Source organism: Bufo bufo, chromosome 3, assembly GCF_905171765.1.
Source record: "Bufo bufo chromosome 3, aBufBuf1.1, whole genome shotgun sequence".
Classification (NCBI taxonomy): Eukaryota; Metazoa; Chordata; class Amphibia; order Anura; family Bufonidae; genus Bufo; species Bufo bufo.
In genome coordinates this window covers 232,778,674-232,798,110 of record NC_053391.1, presented here as the reverse complement: position 1 = coordinate 232,798,110, position 19,437 = coordinate 232,778,674, and the positions used below count along the sequence as shown (strand labels likewise).

Below are 19,437 nucleotides of genomic sequence, written 5' to 3'. Positions count from 1 at the left end.
CGCCCTCATATTCCCTTGCGTCATCCTTCGGTCCGGCCGAGATCCCGCGCCTGCACACTCCCTCGCCGGGCCGGTATATGCACACTGCGATGCCCATTGTGGGCATGGCATCGCTTTAACTACTGCGCAGGTGAACAGCGCAAAACTAGCGGCAAGGGGGCGTTCGGCGGCGCATGCGCAGTAGTTAAAGCGATGCCGTGCCCACAATGGCAGCGAGGCAGTGCGCAGGTGCAGGATCTCGGCCAGACCGAAGGATGATGCAAGGGAATAGGAGGGCGGGAATAGGCAGAGGCTGGGGCGGGGAGACAATTAGGGCTGAAACGATTAGGCTACGTCTACACAACGACATTTTTCGCGCAACATTTTGTTGCACTAATGTCGCGCAACAATTTTTATAATGGCAGTCTATGGTGTCGCACTACAACATGCAACATGTTTCGACTGCGACAGTCGCAGAAAATCCATTCGAGATGGATTTTTCTGCGACTGTTGCGTCGCAGTCGCAGCATGTTGCAGTGCGACACCATAGACTGCCATTATAAAATTGTCGCGCGACATTAGTGCAACAAAATGTTGCGCTACAAATGTTGCAGTGTAGTTGTGCCCTATCTGTCGCGCGACAAATGTCGTCATGTAGACGTAGCCTTACTCAATTGAATTGAGTAATTCGACACAAAAAATCCTTGATGCAAATTTTTTGCATTCAGGATTCGTTTGTGTCATGTGACCACAGAGGGTGAAGAAAGCGCTTGCTATTACTCACCGCTCCGTGGTCACCCGCCAGCCCGTACCGCGCTGCAGTTTCCTGACACATTGTCAGGTCATAGTGCATGTAAGCGCGCACTATGACCCGACGCTGTGTGACTTCAGGAGGACTGTACACCACGCGGAGAAGAAGATGGAGGATCTGTGGAGCGGCGCCCCTACAGGAAAGGTAAGTACTAGCGCTGGGGAGGGCTAGGAGGGGGAGATGGTGGCACTGGCGGGCAAGCTGGTGGCACTGGGGGGGAAGCCTGATGGCACTGGGGGGCAACTGGTGGGGGGCTGATGAGTTTTTATAAAGAAAAACATTCTTTTAATAATTTTTATTACAGTACTCGATTAATCGTTGGATTAATCGATAGAATACTCTATTACAAAAATAGTCGATAACTGCAGCCCTAGAAACAATTAAAGAAGGCAGAGCAGCCTGGGCTCCTACACACTGAACACCGCCCCTGGGCACTTGCGAGTGCTCATTTGCATATGAATTAAACTTCGTTTTTCCAGCTTCTGCAAGTATAAGGTAAAAGACAAAGGTACCATTACATTCATGTATAGGTGTGCTACAGGACAATGTAAGCACTGTGTATGGTCATATGGAGGTGACAGACTCCCTTTAACAGCCTCTGCTGTCGGCAAACAATGATTGTGTATGGGGACGAGCAATGGCTTTAGTGGTCATTCATCCCCATACTGTGGAGGAGATCGCTGAATGTAAATGTCTCCTCCACTGACGAGCCGGTGATTTTCAAGAAGGAGCGTCTGCTATATCTAGCAGTGTAAAGGGACCTTAAAGGGTTTCTGTCATCAGAAAAATCGTTATGTAGCTGGCTGACATTAGCGATGTGCTAGTGTCAGCAGAACATAACTGTATGACTTATATCTCCCAGCCTGCCACCGTTCGCCCTAAATAATGACTTTAATAATATGCAAATGAGCCTCTAGGTGCTAGCGGGGCGTTGCTGCAGCACCTAGAGGCTCCGTCCTCTTGCCGTTTGGCACGCCCTTGTAAAGGTGATTGACATCCTCGGTCTCTTCTGTGCCCCGCAAATCCCGCGCCTGCGCCGTCCATTTTAGTATTAGGCTCATTTGCATATTATAAAAGTCATTATATAGCGCGAACGGCGGCAGGCAGGGAGATATAAGTCATACAGTTATGTTCTGCTAACACTAGCACATCGCTAATGTCAGCCAGCTACATAACGATTTTTTTGATGACAGAAACCCTTTAAATCCGGGCAGCAATAAAACCGTTGTGTTGCGAGTGAATGGGGTGTTAGGCTAGTTTCGCATCTGCGGCAACAATTACAGCAGCCTGCCGGAATTCTCTGGATCTAGCACTGCTGGATGCAACCAGAATGCCTGCCATCCACATTAACTATAATGGGGTCCAGCAGAGATTAGGCCGCAATCTAGCAAAAAATGCTGAGATTTGGCCAGATGGAAATTGCTGCAGTTTGTGTTTGGCCGATTCCCGACATTCTCTGCCGGAAACTGGGGGCCGGATCACAATTCTGCAGATGTTAAGGTAACCTAACATACCCTATTCAAGTCTGGATAGACTATTGACCATGCTATAGTTTTTGTTTGTTTTTTTAATCCTCTGCATGCTCATTCATGTGGATTCTGTACAGAGCAGCAATCCCTGAAAATACATACCCTACACTGATCTTTCTGGTGTCAAAATAGGGATAAACACTCCAGAAATGGCATTTAATTCATTGTGGCCGGAGAAAATTCATAGGGCATTAATGGTACTTTTCAGCAGAAGTATGATTGTATTGTGGGAAACGGCTTTATGTTTATGGCCACTACCCAAACAGTTGGATTGTCTGATCGTGGCCACATCTTTACGTGTATCGCCTTTTAGCGCCTGTCTCTTTTTCATTAGCTGATGTGAAGTACTGAAAATCGGCCCCAGAGAATGCTGCAGGCAGGTCTGCCAGCCCTCAGGCAATAATGTGGATTTCTGTAATGGAAATTTTCCGCCATGTCTGAACACTACAATTCTGTCTCGAAAAATACACAACAGAATTCGTGGCAGAAATCCAAGGCTGACCCATGTATTTTCTGTAGTGCTTGCTAAGGATAGCCCCATTAAAAGTGGCTAAGCCCGTTTTTCCACCTGTTTCTGCATGGCACAAACCTCTCGTTGACAAAAATGGGAGATGGATTTCATCAGTTAAAGGGGTTGTCTCACTTCAGCAAATAGCATTTATCATGTAGGCAAAGTTAATACAAGGCACTTACTAATGTTTCCAGATGTAAACTGGAAAACCAAAATAGCTAGTTCTGCCAGGAGTACGGATATTCTAAATTCCCTACTGGGATTATCTCTACAGCAAGTAGTGGAGGAGCCAACCCGGAAGGAGGCCATTTTAGATTTAGTATTCACAAATGGGAATTTGGTATCTGATATTACTGTAGGGGAAAGCTTGGGATCTAGTGATCACCAGTCAGTGTGGTTTACTATAAGTACAGTGACTGAGTCACACCACACAAAAACAAAAGTTTTAGATTTTAGAAAAACAGACTTTTCTAAAATTAGATTAGTGGTATACAAGTCCCTATCAGACTGGAACAGTTTCATTGGAGTCCAGGAGAAATGGGACTACTTAAAAGTGGCACTATTGAAGGCAACAGAAAATTGCATTAGGCTTGTCAGTAAAAGCAAAAAAAGGAAGAGACCACTGTGGTACTCAGCAGAAGTGGCCAAAATCATTAAAAATTAAAAAGATAGCATTTAGGAATTATAAAATAAAAACAAAACGAGGATGACAGACAAATTTATAAGATTAGGCAGAGAGAGGCCAAACAAGTTATAAGAGCTTCCAAAGCACAGGCAGAAGAGAAATTAGCTCAGTCAGGGAAAAAAGGCGATAAGACATTCTTCAGATACATAAATGAAAAAAGGAAACTAAAACAAGGAATTACCAAATTAAAAGCAAAAGAAGGAAGGTATATGGAAGAAGATAAAGAACTAGCTGACTGCCTCAATGAATACTACTGTTCAGTTTTTACAAAGGAAAATGGAGGAAAAGGACCTCAGTTAGGAAAGAAGACTAATGAATCTTTTGATGCATGTGTCTTTACAGAGGAAGAGGTTCTAAGTCAGCTGTCTAAAATTAATGCAAATAAGTCACAGGGGCCTGATGGGGGACACCCAAAGCTATTAAAAGAGCTCAGCGGTGAACTAGCAAAACCATTAACAGATTTATTTAACCAATCACTGGCAACAGGAGTCGTCCCAGAAGATTGGAAATTAGCAAATGTTGTGCCCATTCACAAGAAAGGTAGTAAGGAGGAATCGGGCAACTATAGGCCAGTAAGCCTGACATCAATAGTGGGCAAATTAATGGAAACCATACTTAAGGAGAGGATTGTGGAACATCTAAAATCCCATGGATTGAAAGATGAAAAACAGCATGGGTTTACTTCAGGGAGATCATGTCAAACTAATCTTATTGATTTTTTTTGATTGGGTGACTAAAATAATAGATTGAGGAGGTGCAGTAGACATCACTTATCTAGACTTTAGTAAGGCTTTTGATACTGTCCCACATAGAAAGCTTATCAATAAAGTGCAGTCTTTGGGCTTGGACTCCCATATTGTTGAATGGATTAGGCAGTGGCTGAGGGACAGGCAACAGAGGGTTGTAGTCAATGGAGTATATTCAGACCAAGGTCTTGTTACCAGTGGGGTACCTCAGGGATCTGTTCTGGAACCCATATTGTTTAATATCTTTATCAGCGAAATTGCAGAAGGCCTCGATGGTAAGGTGTGTTTTTTTTTGCTGATGACACAAAGATTTGTAACAGGGTTGATGTTCCTGGAGGGAAACGCCAAATGGAAAAGCACTTAGGAAAACTAGAGGAATGGTCAAAAATATGGCAACTAAAATTTAATGTTGATAAGTGCAAGATAATGCACCTGGGACGTAAAAACCCAAGAGCAGAATATAAAATCAGTGATACAGTCCTAACCTCAGTATCTGAGGAAAGGGATTTAGGGGTCATTATTTCAGAAGACTTAAAGGTAGGCAGACAATGTCATAGAGCAGCAGGAAATGCTAGCAGAATGCTTGGGTGTATAGGGAGAGGCATTACCAGTAGAAAGAGGGAGGTGCTCATTGCCGCTCTACAGAGCACTAGTGAGACCTCATTTGGAGTATTGTGCTCAGTACTGGAGACCATATCTCCAGAAGGATATTGATACTTTGGAGAGAGTTCAGAAAAGAGCTACTAAACTAGTACATGGATTGCAGGATAAAACATACCAGGAAAGGTTAAAGGACCTTAACATGTATAGCTTGGAAGAAAGACGAGACAGAGGGGATATGATAGAAACTTTTAAATACATAAAGGGAATCAACAAGGTAAAAGAGGAGAGAATATTTAAAAGAAGAAAAACTGCTACAAGAGGACATCGTTTTAAATTAGAGGGGCAAAGGTTTAAAAGTAATATCAGGAAGTATTACTTTACTGAGAGAGTAGTGGATGCATGGAATAGCCTTCCTGCAGAAGTGGTAGCTGCAAATACAGTGGAGGAGTTTAAGCATGCATGAAATAGGCATAAGGCCATCCTTCATATAAGATAGGGCCAGGGGCTATCCATAGTATTTAGTATATTGGGCAGACTAGATGGGCCAAATGGTTCTTATCTGCCGACACATTCTATGTTTCTATGTTTCTATATTGTTATTATCCATATTACTTCCTTTGATAGCTTGATTTTTCCATTACATTATACTCTTCTCATTTCCATGGTTAAGACCACCCTGCAATCCAGCAGCGGTGGTCGTGCTAGCACCCTATAGAAAAAAGCGCCGGCCTCTCTGGTGGCTTGGACTGTGGGAGTGCGCATAGGTTGTGCATGCGCAGCAGCTCCTCTCCCAGCAACCTCATATATGCGCTGCAGTGGTCGCCATAACCGCTGGAAAGAAGCTGTGTATAATGCGATGGGGGAAAAAAATTAATCAAGCCAGCAATATAAATAATAACAATACATTAGTAAGTGGCTGGTATTAATTTTGCCTGCATGATAAATGCTATTTACTGAAGTGAGACAACCCCTTTAAATCACACTGAAATCTGCATGGAATATCCGCCATGGAAACCTACCTTACTGCCTTGCTGACTGTTATCGGAAGGATGGGATTTCTGCAAGTTATGCCATTCGTGACTTATTTTATCCTAGTGAAATATGAAATATTATTTTGTAAATTGTCTTCTCAAACTGTGGGGCAAAATTTCTGCACCGGTTTTTTACGCTACTATTGCTTCTGTTTTTAGACAGAAGAGGCTAGAAAAAGTAATGGAGGAAGAAGGCCTCCGAGATGAAGAGGTAAATGTATAGCAACTGCATTGAATTCATTATAAATGACTGTGTGATAAAATCTGTATCCCAGGAACGGTGACCCGCATGGCAAAAGGGTCTTCTCACTATGATAAAAATCCTCATGCTTGTCTCTCTGCATTAAAATTCATCCAGTTCTCAGACTGCATTTGTCAACACACGTTTAGACTTTTTAAAAGTTGTGTTCACTTACACAACTAACTTTTTTGCATCTAAAATGAAAAAAATGAAGCAAATTTGCAAATAGTATGATTCAAAAAATGACTTTTTATTTGTCTGCAGTATCTATGTGGTGGTCTGATACTCCTGTCTCATCTCTCCCCTACTTACTAGCATATATTTGGTAAATTGGCTAGAAGTAAGGTATGGATGGAAGAGAGTATGACTGCAGAATCAGAATTTTTATTGAGATTATTTGCACTATTTTAAAAACCAAAACCTTTCTTGCACTTTTGACATACACAAATAATACCAGAAATACAAAAAAATAAAGATGTAATTTATATCCCATTCATATAGAGAAAGTTAATACAAGGCACTTACTAATGTATTGTTATTATCCATATTGCTTCCTTTGCTGGCTATTCACGGCTCGTATCCAGGAGTTACGACCACCCTGCAAACCAGCAGTGGTGGCCGTGCTTGCACACTATAACAAAAAAAACTAAAAACTACCAGCCTATGTTCATTCCTATGGCCCCGGCCGGCACTTTTTCCTATAGTGTGCAAGCACTGCCACCACTCATGGATAGCAGGGTGGTCATAACCATGGAAAAGAGACAGCAAAGGAAGCAATATGGACAATCACAATACATTAGTAAGTGCCTTGTATTAACTTTTACACTATTATATGTTAAATGGCGTTTGCTGAAGTGAGACAACCCCTTTAAGTTAGAAATTAAAACGGAGCCTGAAGCTGGTCATTGAGACATTTATCAGTAGATTCTTTTTGCACACAGCTTATTCTGGTAACATCTAGTCTTGGGGTAAATTTATCATGAAGGGAATTCAGTTCGTTTTGCAGGAGCCTTTATTGCTGTAATTTGCGCCAAATTGATGAAATGTTGCACAAGGTTTGATAAATTTGGTGGATCTTTAAAGGGAACCTGTCACCAGTTTTATGGTGTCCTAACTAAGGGCAACATAAATAAGTGATTGATTCTCTTAGCACAATGCTGGGTCACTTTCTTTAATAGACCCAGTTAATCTGCCAACATCTTGTATTGAAAAGCTCCAGCTGATAATGATGAGTCATGAATATTCATGAGCTCCTGACTCTCCCCGCCACCTGCTGCTGAATGACAGTTTGTTTCCATATGAACCAGCAGCATGTGGGCAAGGGAGTGGCTACAGCTCTGAATTAAATATACGCTGGACTCAATGACATCACGCTGGACTCAAAATCAGCACATTGGCATGCGACATCTTTGTGTGTATATTATGAGATAACCATCTGTCACACCAGTAAGTGAATACATCTAAGGTACTTTTTAGTAGTTAATTATTGTATATAATTAGTTAGATTATAATCAAATATCCACATGACAGGTTCCCTTTAAGTCTAACACTTCTGTCTTGATGGTAATACATGTTTTACTCCTCCCTTTCCATAAGTAAGATGACGACAGTCTTTGCGACTTTAAAAATTAGCAGTTGATAAATCTGGCTTAAGCCTCCTGCACACGGACGTATTCGTTCCGTTCCGTGCATTGGGGACTGCAATTTGCGGTTCCTAATGCACGGGGAAACTCTGTGCGGCCGCCGGGACGGATCCAGACCCATTCAACTTGAATGGGTTGGCATCCGTCCGTTCCGCAAAAAAGATAGAGCAAGTTCTATATTTTGCGCGACGGAACCCCACAAAAGCACTCCGTAGTGTTCCGTTCCGCATCTCTGGATTTGCGGACCCATTCAAGTCGATGGGTCCGCATCCGTGATGCGGAATGCACACGGTATGGTGCCCGTGTATTGCGCATCCGCAGTACGGCAACAGGACACCTACGTTCGCGTGCAGGAGGCCTTAAACCGACGAGGCACCATGCCTGCTGTCCCAGTCACTTCTCAAAAGGGAGTGAGTGGAGTAAAAATGCATAATGTTGATGCAGACAAGTCCAAAAACCTGTTTTGCAACTTTTTGAAGCCAGAATTGTAAAGCGCAGGGCTTGATAAATTTCCCCCTTAATCTTTTGTGTTTGTTTGGCTACGCAGATTGTCGGCAGATATCACCAAATTTAGCTTGATCTGCAGATTGCTATCTCCTGTATGGCTGCCCATGCACATTAGATAGCTGTTGGCCAAATGTCCCTTCAGCCGCCAGCTCACTCTCTTTCATCCCCTCCATGCATGTCCAACTTGGCAGTGTCCTGAATGGAGAGAAGGAAAATGGCTGCTGCTAGACACCTTTGGCAGCTGCTTGCCCCCCCTAGAACCGATCCTCATCACCCCCGCTATGGTGTGATTAGATGTGCCACCGCTTATCTCCACCACCTCAGAGCATATGCAACCTACAGAAAATTTCTGCAACTCTCCCATTCATCTGAAGTGTTTCTGCCACATGTGAGTACTGTGCCAATGAGAGAGCACGGTTAGCGAGGTGTCACACAGAGAAGTACATGAAGGTACAGAGATAGCTTGTGGCAGTTGGAGTGAAGGCGTGCAGACAGCTATCTCTTTCTACACCACGTCTATTAGTTTATAGCTGCCACACCTTTCTAAGAGTATGAGGAAATGAAGGCACCAGATGTTATGCAATGCTGGCACACGCTTCTTCTGTGCCCTCAGAAGTGTTCCACAGACCATCTCCTGCCTTTCCCTGCAGTTACGTACCTAGTTACACTATCTGATCTTTTCATCCTTAGAATATTCTTTCAGACTGAGGGTATTACATAAATGGCATTTGCTATGTCGCCAAAAAAAGTTGTAAATGACATAGCAACAACAAAAGATTGAAACTTGCCATCCATTCAGAATATTTGTGTATTTTGGTACTGGAGATGAAATGGTGATTATTTCAAGAGATGACTGGTCGTGTCATAAAAAAAAATCAGAGGTCATCCTTTGCCTGTTGATGAAGTGCTGTGCTCTTTTATGGGGGTAATCCCACCTCACCATTCATGGTTGAGTTTGGAATACCCATTTTATGCAGAGGCCAGATTGGCTGGAGTTACAGAGACAGCTCAGTGCACCTCTCATAGATCTGAATGGGAGCTACAGAAACAGAGTAGCACAACCTGCTCAGCTGCCCCCGTTCCTCATGCCACCCAGGGCTGAGATAAGGATACCCCTTAAACTGACACCTTTGCAACCAAGTAAGATCAACTTGAATCAAGAAGATGTCAGCTTAAAATATCATTGAAGGGAAATTTTCACCATGAAATTGAGTGTAATCTACAGGCAGCATGTTGTAAAGCAGGAGGAGCTGAGCTGATTGACGTATAGTTTTATATGACTGACAGCTATCTCTGTATACACAGTCGTACAAGGAAGGCTATCAATCACTGATAGGACTGCTTCCTCATAGAGAGAAGGCTGTCATTAGCTGTTAGCCTTCCTTCTATGAGGAGGAGGTCCTATCAATCACTGATAGGGCTGCCTCCTCATAGAAGGAAGGCTATCAATCACTGATAGGACTGCTTCATCATAGAGAGAAGGCTGTCATTAGCTGTTAGGACCTCCTCCTCATAGAAGGAAGGCTATCAATCACTGATAGGGCTGCCTCCTCATAGAAGGAAGGCTATCAATTACTGTTAGCCTTCCTTCTATGAGGAGGAGGTCCTAATAGCTAATGACAGCCTTCTCTCTATGAGGAAGCAGTCCTATCAGTGATTGATAGGGCTGCCTCCTCATAGAGAGAAGGCTATCAATCACTGATAGGGCTGCCTCCTCATAGAGAGAAGGCTATCAGTGATTGATAGGGCTGCCTCCTCATAGAAGGAAGGCTATCATTGATTGATAGGACCTCCTCCTCATAGAAGGAGGGCTATCAATTACTGTTAGGACCTCCTCCTCATAGAAGGAAGGCTATCAATTACTGTTAGGACCTCCTCCTCATAGAAGGAAGGCTAACAGTAATTGATAGCCTTCCTTCTATGAGGAGGAGGTCCTAACAGTAATTGATAGCCCTCCTTCTATGAGGAGGAGGTCCTATCAATCAATGATAGCCTTCCTTCTATGAGGAGGCAGCCCTATCAATCACTGATAGGACCTCCTCCTCATAGAGAGAAGGCTGTCATTAGCTGTTAGGACCTCCTCCTCATAGAAGGAAGGCTATCAATCACTGATAGGGCTGCCTCCTCATAGAAGGAAGGCTATCAGTGATTGATAGGACCTCCTCCTCATAGAAGGAAGGCTAACAGCTAATGACAGCCTTCTCTCTATGAGGAAGCAGTCCTATCAGTGATTGATAGCCTTCTCTCTATGAGGAGGCAGCCCTATCAGTGATTGATAGGGCTGCCTCCTCATAGAAGGAAGGCTATCAATCACTGATAGGGCTGCCTCCTCATAGAGAGAAGGCTATCAATCACTGATAGGACTGCTTCCTCATAGAGAGAAGGCTGTCATTAGCTGTTAGGACCTCCTCCTCATAGAAGGAAGGCTATCAATCACTGATAGCCTTCCTTCTATGAGGAGGCAGCCCTATCAGTGATTGATAGCCTTCCTTCTATGAGGAGGAGGTCCTATCAATCACTGATAGGGCTGCCTCCTCATAGAAGGAAGGCTATCAGTGATTGATAGGACCTCCTCCTCATAGAAGGAAGGCTATCAATCACTGATAGGGCTGCCTCCTCATAGAAGGAAGGCTATCAGTGATTGATAGCCTTCCTTCTATGAGGAGGAGGTCCTATCAATCACTGATAGGGCTGCCTCCTCATAGAAGGAAGGCTATCAATCACTGATAGGGCTGCCTCCTCATAGAGAGAAGGCTATCAATCACTGATAGGACTGCTTCCTCATAGAGAGAAGGCTGTCATTAGCTGTTAGGACCTCCTCCTCATAGAAGGAAGGCTATCAGTGATTGATAGCCTTCCTTCTATGAGGAGGAGGTCCTAACAGCTAATGACAGCCTTCTCTCTATGAGGAGGAGGTCCTATCAGTGATTGATAGGGTTGCCTCCTCATAGAAGGAAGGCTATCATTGATTGATAGCCTTCCTTCTATGAGGAGGAGGTCCTAACAGTGATTGATAGGGCTGCCTCCTCATAGAAGGAAGGCTATCAATTACTGTTAGGACCTCCTCCTCATAGAAGGAAGGCTATCAATCAATGATAGCCTTCCTTCTATGAGGAGGCAGCCCTATCAATCACTGATAGGACCTCCTCCTCATAGAGAGAAGGCTGTCATTAGCTGTTAGGACCTCCTCCTCATAGAAGGAAGGCTATCAATCACTGATAGGGCTGCCTCCTCATAGAAGGAAGGCTATCAGTGATTGATAGGACCTCCTCCTCATAGAAGGAAGGCTATCAATCACTGATAGCCTTCCTTCTATGAGGAGGCAGCCCTATCAGTGATTGATAGCCTTCCTTCTATGAGGAGGAGGTCCTAACAGCTAATGACAGCCTTCTCTCTATGAGGAGGAGGTCCTATCAGTGATTGATAGGGCTGCCTCCTCATAGAAGGAAGGCTAACAGCTAATGACAGCCTTCTCTCTATGAGGAAGCAGTCCTATCAGTGATTGATAGCCTTCTCTCTATGAGGAGGCAGCCCTATCAGTGATTGATAGGGCTGCCTCCTCATAGAAGGAAGGCTATCAGTGATTGATAGCCTTCCTTCTATGAGGAGGAGGTCCTAACAGCTAATGACAGCCTTCTCTCTATGAGGAGGGGGTCCTAACAGCTAATGACAGCCTTCTCTCTATGAGGAAGCAGTCCTATCAGTGATTGATAGGGCTGCCTCCTCATAGAAGGAAGGCTATCAGTGATTGATAGGACCTCCTCCTCATAGAAGGAAGGCTAACAGCTAATGACAGCCTTCTCTCTATGAGGAAGCAGTCCTATCAGTGATTGATAGGACTGCTTCCTCATAGAGAGAAGGCTATCAGTGATTGGCAGCCTTCCTTCTATGAGGAGGAGGTCCTATCAGTGATTGATTGCCTTCCCTCTAAAGAGCCTGTCCTATCAGTGATTGATAGCCTTCCCTCTGAGGAGGCAGTCCTAACAGCTAATGACAGCCTTCTCTCTATGAGGAAGCAGCCCTATCAGTGATTGATAGCCTTCCTTCTATCAATCACTGATAGGGCTGCCTCCTCATAGAAGGAAGGCTATCAGTGATTGATAGCCTTCCCTCTATGAGGAGGAGGTCCTATCAGTGATTGATAGCCTTCCTTCTATGAGAAGGCAGCCCTATCAGTGATTGATAGCCTTCCTTCTATGAGGAGGAGGTCCTAACAGCTAATGACAGCCTTCTCTCTATGAGGAGGAGGTCCTATCAGTGATTGATAGGGCTGCCTCCTCATAGAAGGAAGGCTATCAATCACTGATAGCCTTCCTTCTATGAGGAGGCAGCCCTATCAATCACTGATAGGACCTCCTCCTCATAGAGAGAAGGCTGTCATTAGCTGTTAGGACCTCCTCCTCATAGAAGGAAGGCTATCAATCACTGATAGGGCTGCCTCCTCATAGAAGGAAGGCAATCAATCACTGATAGGGCTGCCTCCTCATAGAAGGAAGGCTATCAGTGATTGATAGCCTTCCTTCTATGAGGAGGAGGTCCTAACAGTGATAGCCTTCCTTCTATGAGGAGGCAGCCCTATCAGTGATTGATAACAGTGATAGCCTTCCTTCTATGAGGAGGAGGTCCTAACAGCTAATGACAGCCTTCTCTCTATGATGAAGCAGTCCTATCAGTGATTGATAGCCTTCCTTCTATGAGGAGGCAGCCCTATCAATCACTGATAGGACTGCTTCATCATAGAGAGAAGGCTGTCATTAGCTGTTAGGACCTCCTCCTCATAGAAGGAAGGCTATCAATCACTGATAGGGCTGCCTCCTCATAGAAGGAAGGCTATCAATCACTGTTAGCCTTCCTTCTATGAGGAGGCAGTCCTAACAGCTAATGACAGCCTTCTCTCTATGAGGAAGCAGCCCTATCAGTGATTGATAGCCTTCCTTCTATGAGGAGGAGGTCCTATCAATCACTGATAGGGCTGCTTCCTCATAGAGAGAAGGCTGTCATTAGCTGTTAGGACTGCCTCAGAGGGAAGGCTATCAATCACTGATAGGACAGGCTCTTTAGAGGGAAGGCAATCAATCACTGATAGGACCTCCTCCTCATAGAGGCAAGTCTAACAATCACTGATAGGACTGCTTCCTCATAGAGGGAAGGATATCAATCACTGATAGGACTGCTTCCTCATAGAGAGAAGGCTGTCATTAGCTGTTAGCCTTCCTTCTATGAGGAGGAGGTCCTATCAATCACTGATAGGGCTGCCTCCTCATAGAAGGAAGGCTATCAATCACTGATAGGACTGCTTCCTCATAGAGAGAAGGCTGTCATTAGCTGTTAGGACCTCCTCCTCATAGAGAGAAGGCTGTCATTAGCTGTTAGGACCTCCTCCTCATAGAAGGAAGGCTATCAATCACTGATAGGGCTGCCTCCTCATAGAAGGAAGGCTATCAATCACTGTTAGGACCTCCTCCTCATACACTGCGTGCAGAATTATTAGGCAAATGAGTATTTTGACCACATCATCCTCTTTATGCATGTTGTCTTACTCCAAGCTGTATAGGCTCGAAAGCCTACTACCAATTAAGCATATTAGGTGATGTGCATCTCTGTAATGAGAAGGGGTGTGGTCTAATGACATCAACACCCTATATCAGGTGTGCATAATTATTAGGCAACTTCCTTTCCTTTGGCAAAATGGGTCAAAAGAAGGACTTGACAGGCTCAGAAAAGTCAAAAATAGTGAGATATCTTGCAGAGGGATGCAGCACTCTTAAAATTGCAAAGCTTCTGAAGCGTGATCATCGAACAATCAAGCGTTTCATTCAAAATAGTCAACAGGGTCGCAAGAAGCGTGTGGAAAAACCAAGGCACAAAATAACTGCCCATGAACTGAGAAAAGTCAAGCGTGCAGCTGCCAAGATGCCACTTGCCACCAGTTTGGCCATATTTCAGAGCTGAAACATCACTGGAGTGCCCAAAAGCACAAGGTGTGCAATACTCAGAGACATGACCAAGGAAAGAAAGGCTGAAAGACGACCACCACTGAACAAGACACACAAGCTGAAACGTCAAGACTGGGCCAAGAAATATCTCAAGACTGATTTTTCTAAGGTTTTATGGACTGATGAAATGAGAGTGAGTCTTGATGGGCCAGATGGATGGGCCCGTGGTTGGATTGGTAAAGGGCAGAGAGCTCCAGTCCGACTCAGACGCCAGCAAGGTGGAGGTGGAGTACTAGTTTGGGCTGGTATCATCAAAGATGAGCTTGTGGGGCCTTTTCGGGTTGAGGATGGAGTCAAGCTCAACTCCCAGTCCTACTGCCAGTTTCTGGAAGACACCTTCTTCAAGCAGTGGTACAGGAAGAAGTCTGCATCTTTCAAGAAAAACATGATTTTCATGCAGGACAATGCTCCATCACACGCGTCCAAGTACTCCACAGCGTGGCTGTCAAGAAAGGGTATAAAAGAAGAAAATCTAATGACATGGCCTCCTTGTTCACCTGATCTGAACCCCATTGAGAACCTGTGGTCCATCATCAAATGTGAGATTTACAAGGAGGGAAAACAGTACACCTCTCTGAACAGTGTCTGGGAGGCTGTGGTTGCTGCTGCACGCAATGTTGATGGTGAACAGATCAAAACACTGACAGAATCCATGGATGGCAGGCTTTTGAGTGTCCTTGCAAAGAAAGGTGGCTATATTCGTCACTGATTTGTTTTTGTTTTGTTTTTGAATGTTAGAAATGTATATTTGTGAATGTTGAGATGTTATATTGGTTTCACTGGTAAAAATAAATAATTGAAATGGGTATATATTTGTTTTTTGTTAAGTTGCCTAATAATTATGCACAGTAATCGTCACCTGCACACACAGATATCCCCCTAAAATAGCTAAAACTAAAAACAAACTAAAAACTACTTTCAAAAATATTCAGCTTTGATATTGAGTTTTTTGGGTTCATTGAGAACATGGTTGTTGTTCAATAATAAAATTAATCCTCAAAAATACAACTTGCCTAATAATTCTGCACTCCCTGTAGAAGGAAGGCTATCAATCACTGATAGGGCTGCTTCCTCATAGAGAGAAGGCTGTCATTAGCTGTTAGGACTGCCTCCTCAGAGGGAAGGCTATCAATCACTGATAGGACAGGCTCTTTAGAGGGAAGGCAATCAATCACTGATAGGACCTCCTTCTCATAGAGGCAAGTCTAACAATCACTGATAGGACTGCCTCCTCATAGAAGGAAGGCTGCCAATCACTGATAGGACTGCTTTCTCATAGAGGGAAGGATATCAATCACTGATAGGACTGCTTCCTCATAGAGAGAAGGCTGTCATTAGCTGTTAGGACCTCCTCCTCATAGAAGGAAGGCTATCAATCACTGATAGGGCTGCCTCCTCATAGAAGGAAGGCTATCAATCACTGATAGGACTGCTTCCTCATAGAGAGAAGGCTGTCATTAGCTGTTAGGACCTCCTCCTCATAGAGAGAAGGCTGTCATTAGCTGTTAGGACCTCCTCCTCATAGAAGGAAGGCTATCAATCACTGATAGGACTGCCTCCTCATAGAAGGAAGGCTGCCAATCACTGATAGGACTGCTTCCTCATTGAGAGAAGGCTGTCATTAGCTGTTAGGACCTCCTCCTCATAGAAGGAAGGCTATCAATCACTGATAGGGCTGCCTCCTCATAGAAGGAAGGCTATCAATCACTGATAGGGCTGCCTCCTCATAGAAGGAAGGCTATCAATCACTGTTAGGACCTCCTCCTCATAGAAGGAAGGCTATCAATCACTGATAGGGCTGCTTCCTCATAGAGAGAAGGCTGTCATTAGCTGTTAGGACTGCCTCCTCAGAGGGAAGGCTATCAATCACTGATAGGACAGGCTCTTTAGAGGGAAGGCAATCAATCACTGATAGGACCTCCTTCTCATAGAGGCAAGTCTAACAATCACTGATAGGACTGCCTCCTCATAGAAGGAAGGCTGCCAATCACTGATAGGACTGCTTTCTCATAGAGGGAAGGATATCAATCACTGATAGGACTGCTTCCTCATAGAGAGAAGGCTGTCATTAGCTGTTAGGACCTCCTCCTCATAGAAGGAAGGCTATCAATCACTGATAGGGCTGCCTCCTCATAGAAGGAAGGCTATCAATCACTGATAGGACTGCTTCCTCATAGAGAGAAGGCTGTCATTAGCTGTTAGGACCTCCTCCTCATAGAGAGAAGGCTGTCATTAGCTGTTAGGACCTCCTCCTCATAGAAGGAAGGCTATCAATCACTGATAGGACTGCCTCCTCATAGAAGGAAGGCTGCCAATCACTGATAGGACTGCTTCCTCATTGAGAGAAGGCTGTCATTAGCTGTTAGGACCTCCTCCTCATAGAAGGAAGGCTATCAATCACTGATAGGGCTGCCTCCTCATAGAAGGAAGGCTATCAATCACTGATAGGGCTGCCTCCTCATAGAAGGAAGGCTATCAATCACTGATAGGGCTGCCTCCTCATAGAAGGAAGTCTAACAATCACGGATAGGACTGCTTCCTCATAGAGGGAAGGATATCAATCACTGATAGGACCTCATCCTCATAGAGAGAAGGCTGTCATTAGCTGTTAGGACTGCCTCCTCAGAGGGAAGGCAATCAATCACTGATAGGACAGGCTCTTTAGAGTGAAGGCAATCAATCACTGATAGGACCTCCTCCTCATAGAGGGAAGGCTGTCAATCACTGATAGGACCTCCTCCTCATAGAGGGAAGTCTAACAATCACTGATAGGACTGCCTCATAGAAGGAAGGCTATCAATCACTGATAGGACAGGCTCTTTAGAGGGAAGGCAATCAATAACTGATAGTATTTTCTTTATAAGAAGGCGGTCCTATCAGTGATTGATTCTCTTCCTTCTACGAGGATCCGTTCCGATCAGTGATTGATAGGACCTCCTCCTTATAGAGATAAGACTATCAATCACTGATTTGACCGACTCCTCAGAGGGAAGGCTATCAATCACTGATTTGACCGACTGCCTTCCCTCTGAGGAATCAATCACTGATAGGACCGCCTCCTTAGAGGGAAGGCTATCAAACAGAGCGAGGGGCTATGAATGAGTCATAAGAAGATAAATGCAGGCTGCATAAGACAAACTGTTGAAAATCTTTAACACAATTACAAACATGAATTTTATCACATACCACATTCAATTGGATATGGAAAATACATTTAAGGTATACATAGCCTATAACCTGTTCTAGGTTCATATTAAAGGTTCTAATGTCACTGAAGCAAATGTTTGGGTTTGTCCCTGTAATTTGCTGAAAATAATTTTATGGTTTGGCATTTATAAAAGCATTTTGAGTATTGGGGATGATGCACACAACCTTGTCCATATTTCAATCTGCAAACCACAGCCCCATAAAATACGAATACCTTCTGTGTGCACTCCTCATTTTTCTCAATCCTCAATAAAAATGACTATTTTGATCCACAATGCATACCAGGGGCGGACTGGGAACTTAAAGTGGCCCTGAAAAAAATATTAAAAGTGGCCCGTTTTGTAGTTGGGTTCAAATTAATGGAAAGCAGGGCCAGCAATATCCATATTGTGGCACATTATACCATCCTAACAGATCCAAATACCACAAAATACTGCCACCAGCACAAAATACATTTCCGAAAACTTCCACTGGCCGGCCCCTGGGCTTCGGCCCACCGGGAAATTTCCCTGTAAGATCGATGGTCAATCCACCTCTGATGCATACAAGAATAGGACATGCCCTGTAATTTGCTGAAATGCCGCATGAATCCACAAAAAAAACTGATGTGTGCAAAGTCCCATAGAAATGATTGGGTCAGTGTGCCATCCACCAAAAATGCGGATAGCACGTGGATGAATTATGGTCGTGTGCATGAAGCCTTATTGAGCCAATTTAATATCATTTTGTATTTTTCATCAATTTCTAAAAAAAATTATTCAGTTGCAGGTTTTTTACAACCAAGACTCTCTCCGGTGCTAGTTATCAGACATTCTGTTAACAATTAGCATGCCTAGAAAATCGTCCTAGGAATTCAAATTATTGGAAAATAAATGAGTACAGTCTTCTCAGCAGCAATTACCACGAAAAATGAAAGTGTACTATTCCAAGAGGGTATTGGCGCAGAGTTTTTGTTTATCCATAATTCAGTACCATTAAAAGTTGCTGTATATTTACTGCCGATAACTCGACCATATCTCGTCCTTTGAGATCAGTAATGCCTTTCCCAATATACTGACCTCGCACAGGTTTAGGATCAGATCGCTTCATTAGTATAAACTGTGTGACTCCTGCACACTGTGCACTGTACCTAATTATGTATCTGCTTAGGTAGATCAGACCATCTAACGTTGGTAAGCATGGGACTAATTTTACCCTGAGTTCTCAATTATTATTTTTTTTACGCAAAATCTGAACTGCATACATGAAGACAATAACATGACATTTCTGGGTCCAAACAAGCAAATTTTACTTATTTATTTTTTTGTGCTATATTTGCACCAAAATGTACAGACCCAGCGTTATCCCCTCTAGGCCATTTCTGATGCTTCTAAGCCATGGTCAGGACATACCTGGTTTGCTGTTCAATAATCAGCATGTCAGAGAAATTTTTCCTTAGACTGTTCAAATGAATTTAGAATTTACATTGGCCCCCTTTTCAGCCAAAACTAGTTAGAGGTAACACTTTCCTTCCTGGCTTTGGCCCCTTTAGAAACAAACTGCACCAAACCCCTCTATGAAAATCTGGCTTTAAAGGGGGTTTACAGGTTGTAACAATGAGTTTTAGATTTCGTATAATGTGAAAATAAAAAATGTGTAATCTAATCCTCTTAGGCTACTTTCACATATGTGTTTAAACTGTCCGACAGGCTGTTCTGTCAGAGTTCATCGTATCCGCATAGCTGGATAGGGCCAGAACACTGCCAGACCCCATTGACTAGAAGGGGACCTGGCAGGCCTGTTTCTGGCACTAGTGCAAGCACCGTTTTTTTTGTCTAGCCCAATCCCGACACTCATGCCGGAAACGGGCCAGATCACCACGTCTCGTTCTAATCAATGGGGTCTGGCAGCCCTATCTGGCAATGTTGAATACGGTGGGACCCAGCAAAGATCCAGCCTGCTTCCGGCA

General features: G+C 43.9%; 1 protein-coding gene across 2 annotated transcripts in view; it reads left to right on the top strand.

Annotated features, from left to right (window-relative positions):
- LOC120995060 (serine/threonine-protein kinase 38) overlaps positions 1–19,437 on the top strand; it is an 89,905-nt gene that overhangs the window by 20,575 nt on the left and 49,893 nt on the right. For both annotated transcript variants that reach the window (XM_040424032.1, XM_040424033.1), the window contains exon 3: positions 6,055–6,106. In XM_040424032.1, the coding sequence (XP_040279966.1) occupies positions 6,055–6,106 (52 nt within the window). The remainder of the gene's footprint in view (positions 1–6,054; positions 6,107–19,437) is intronic.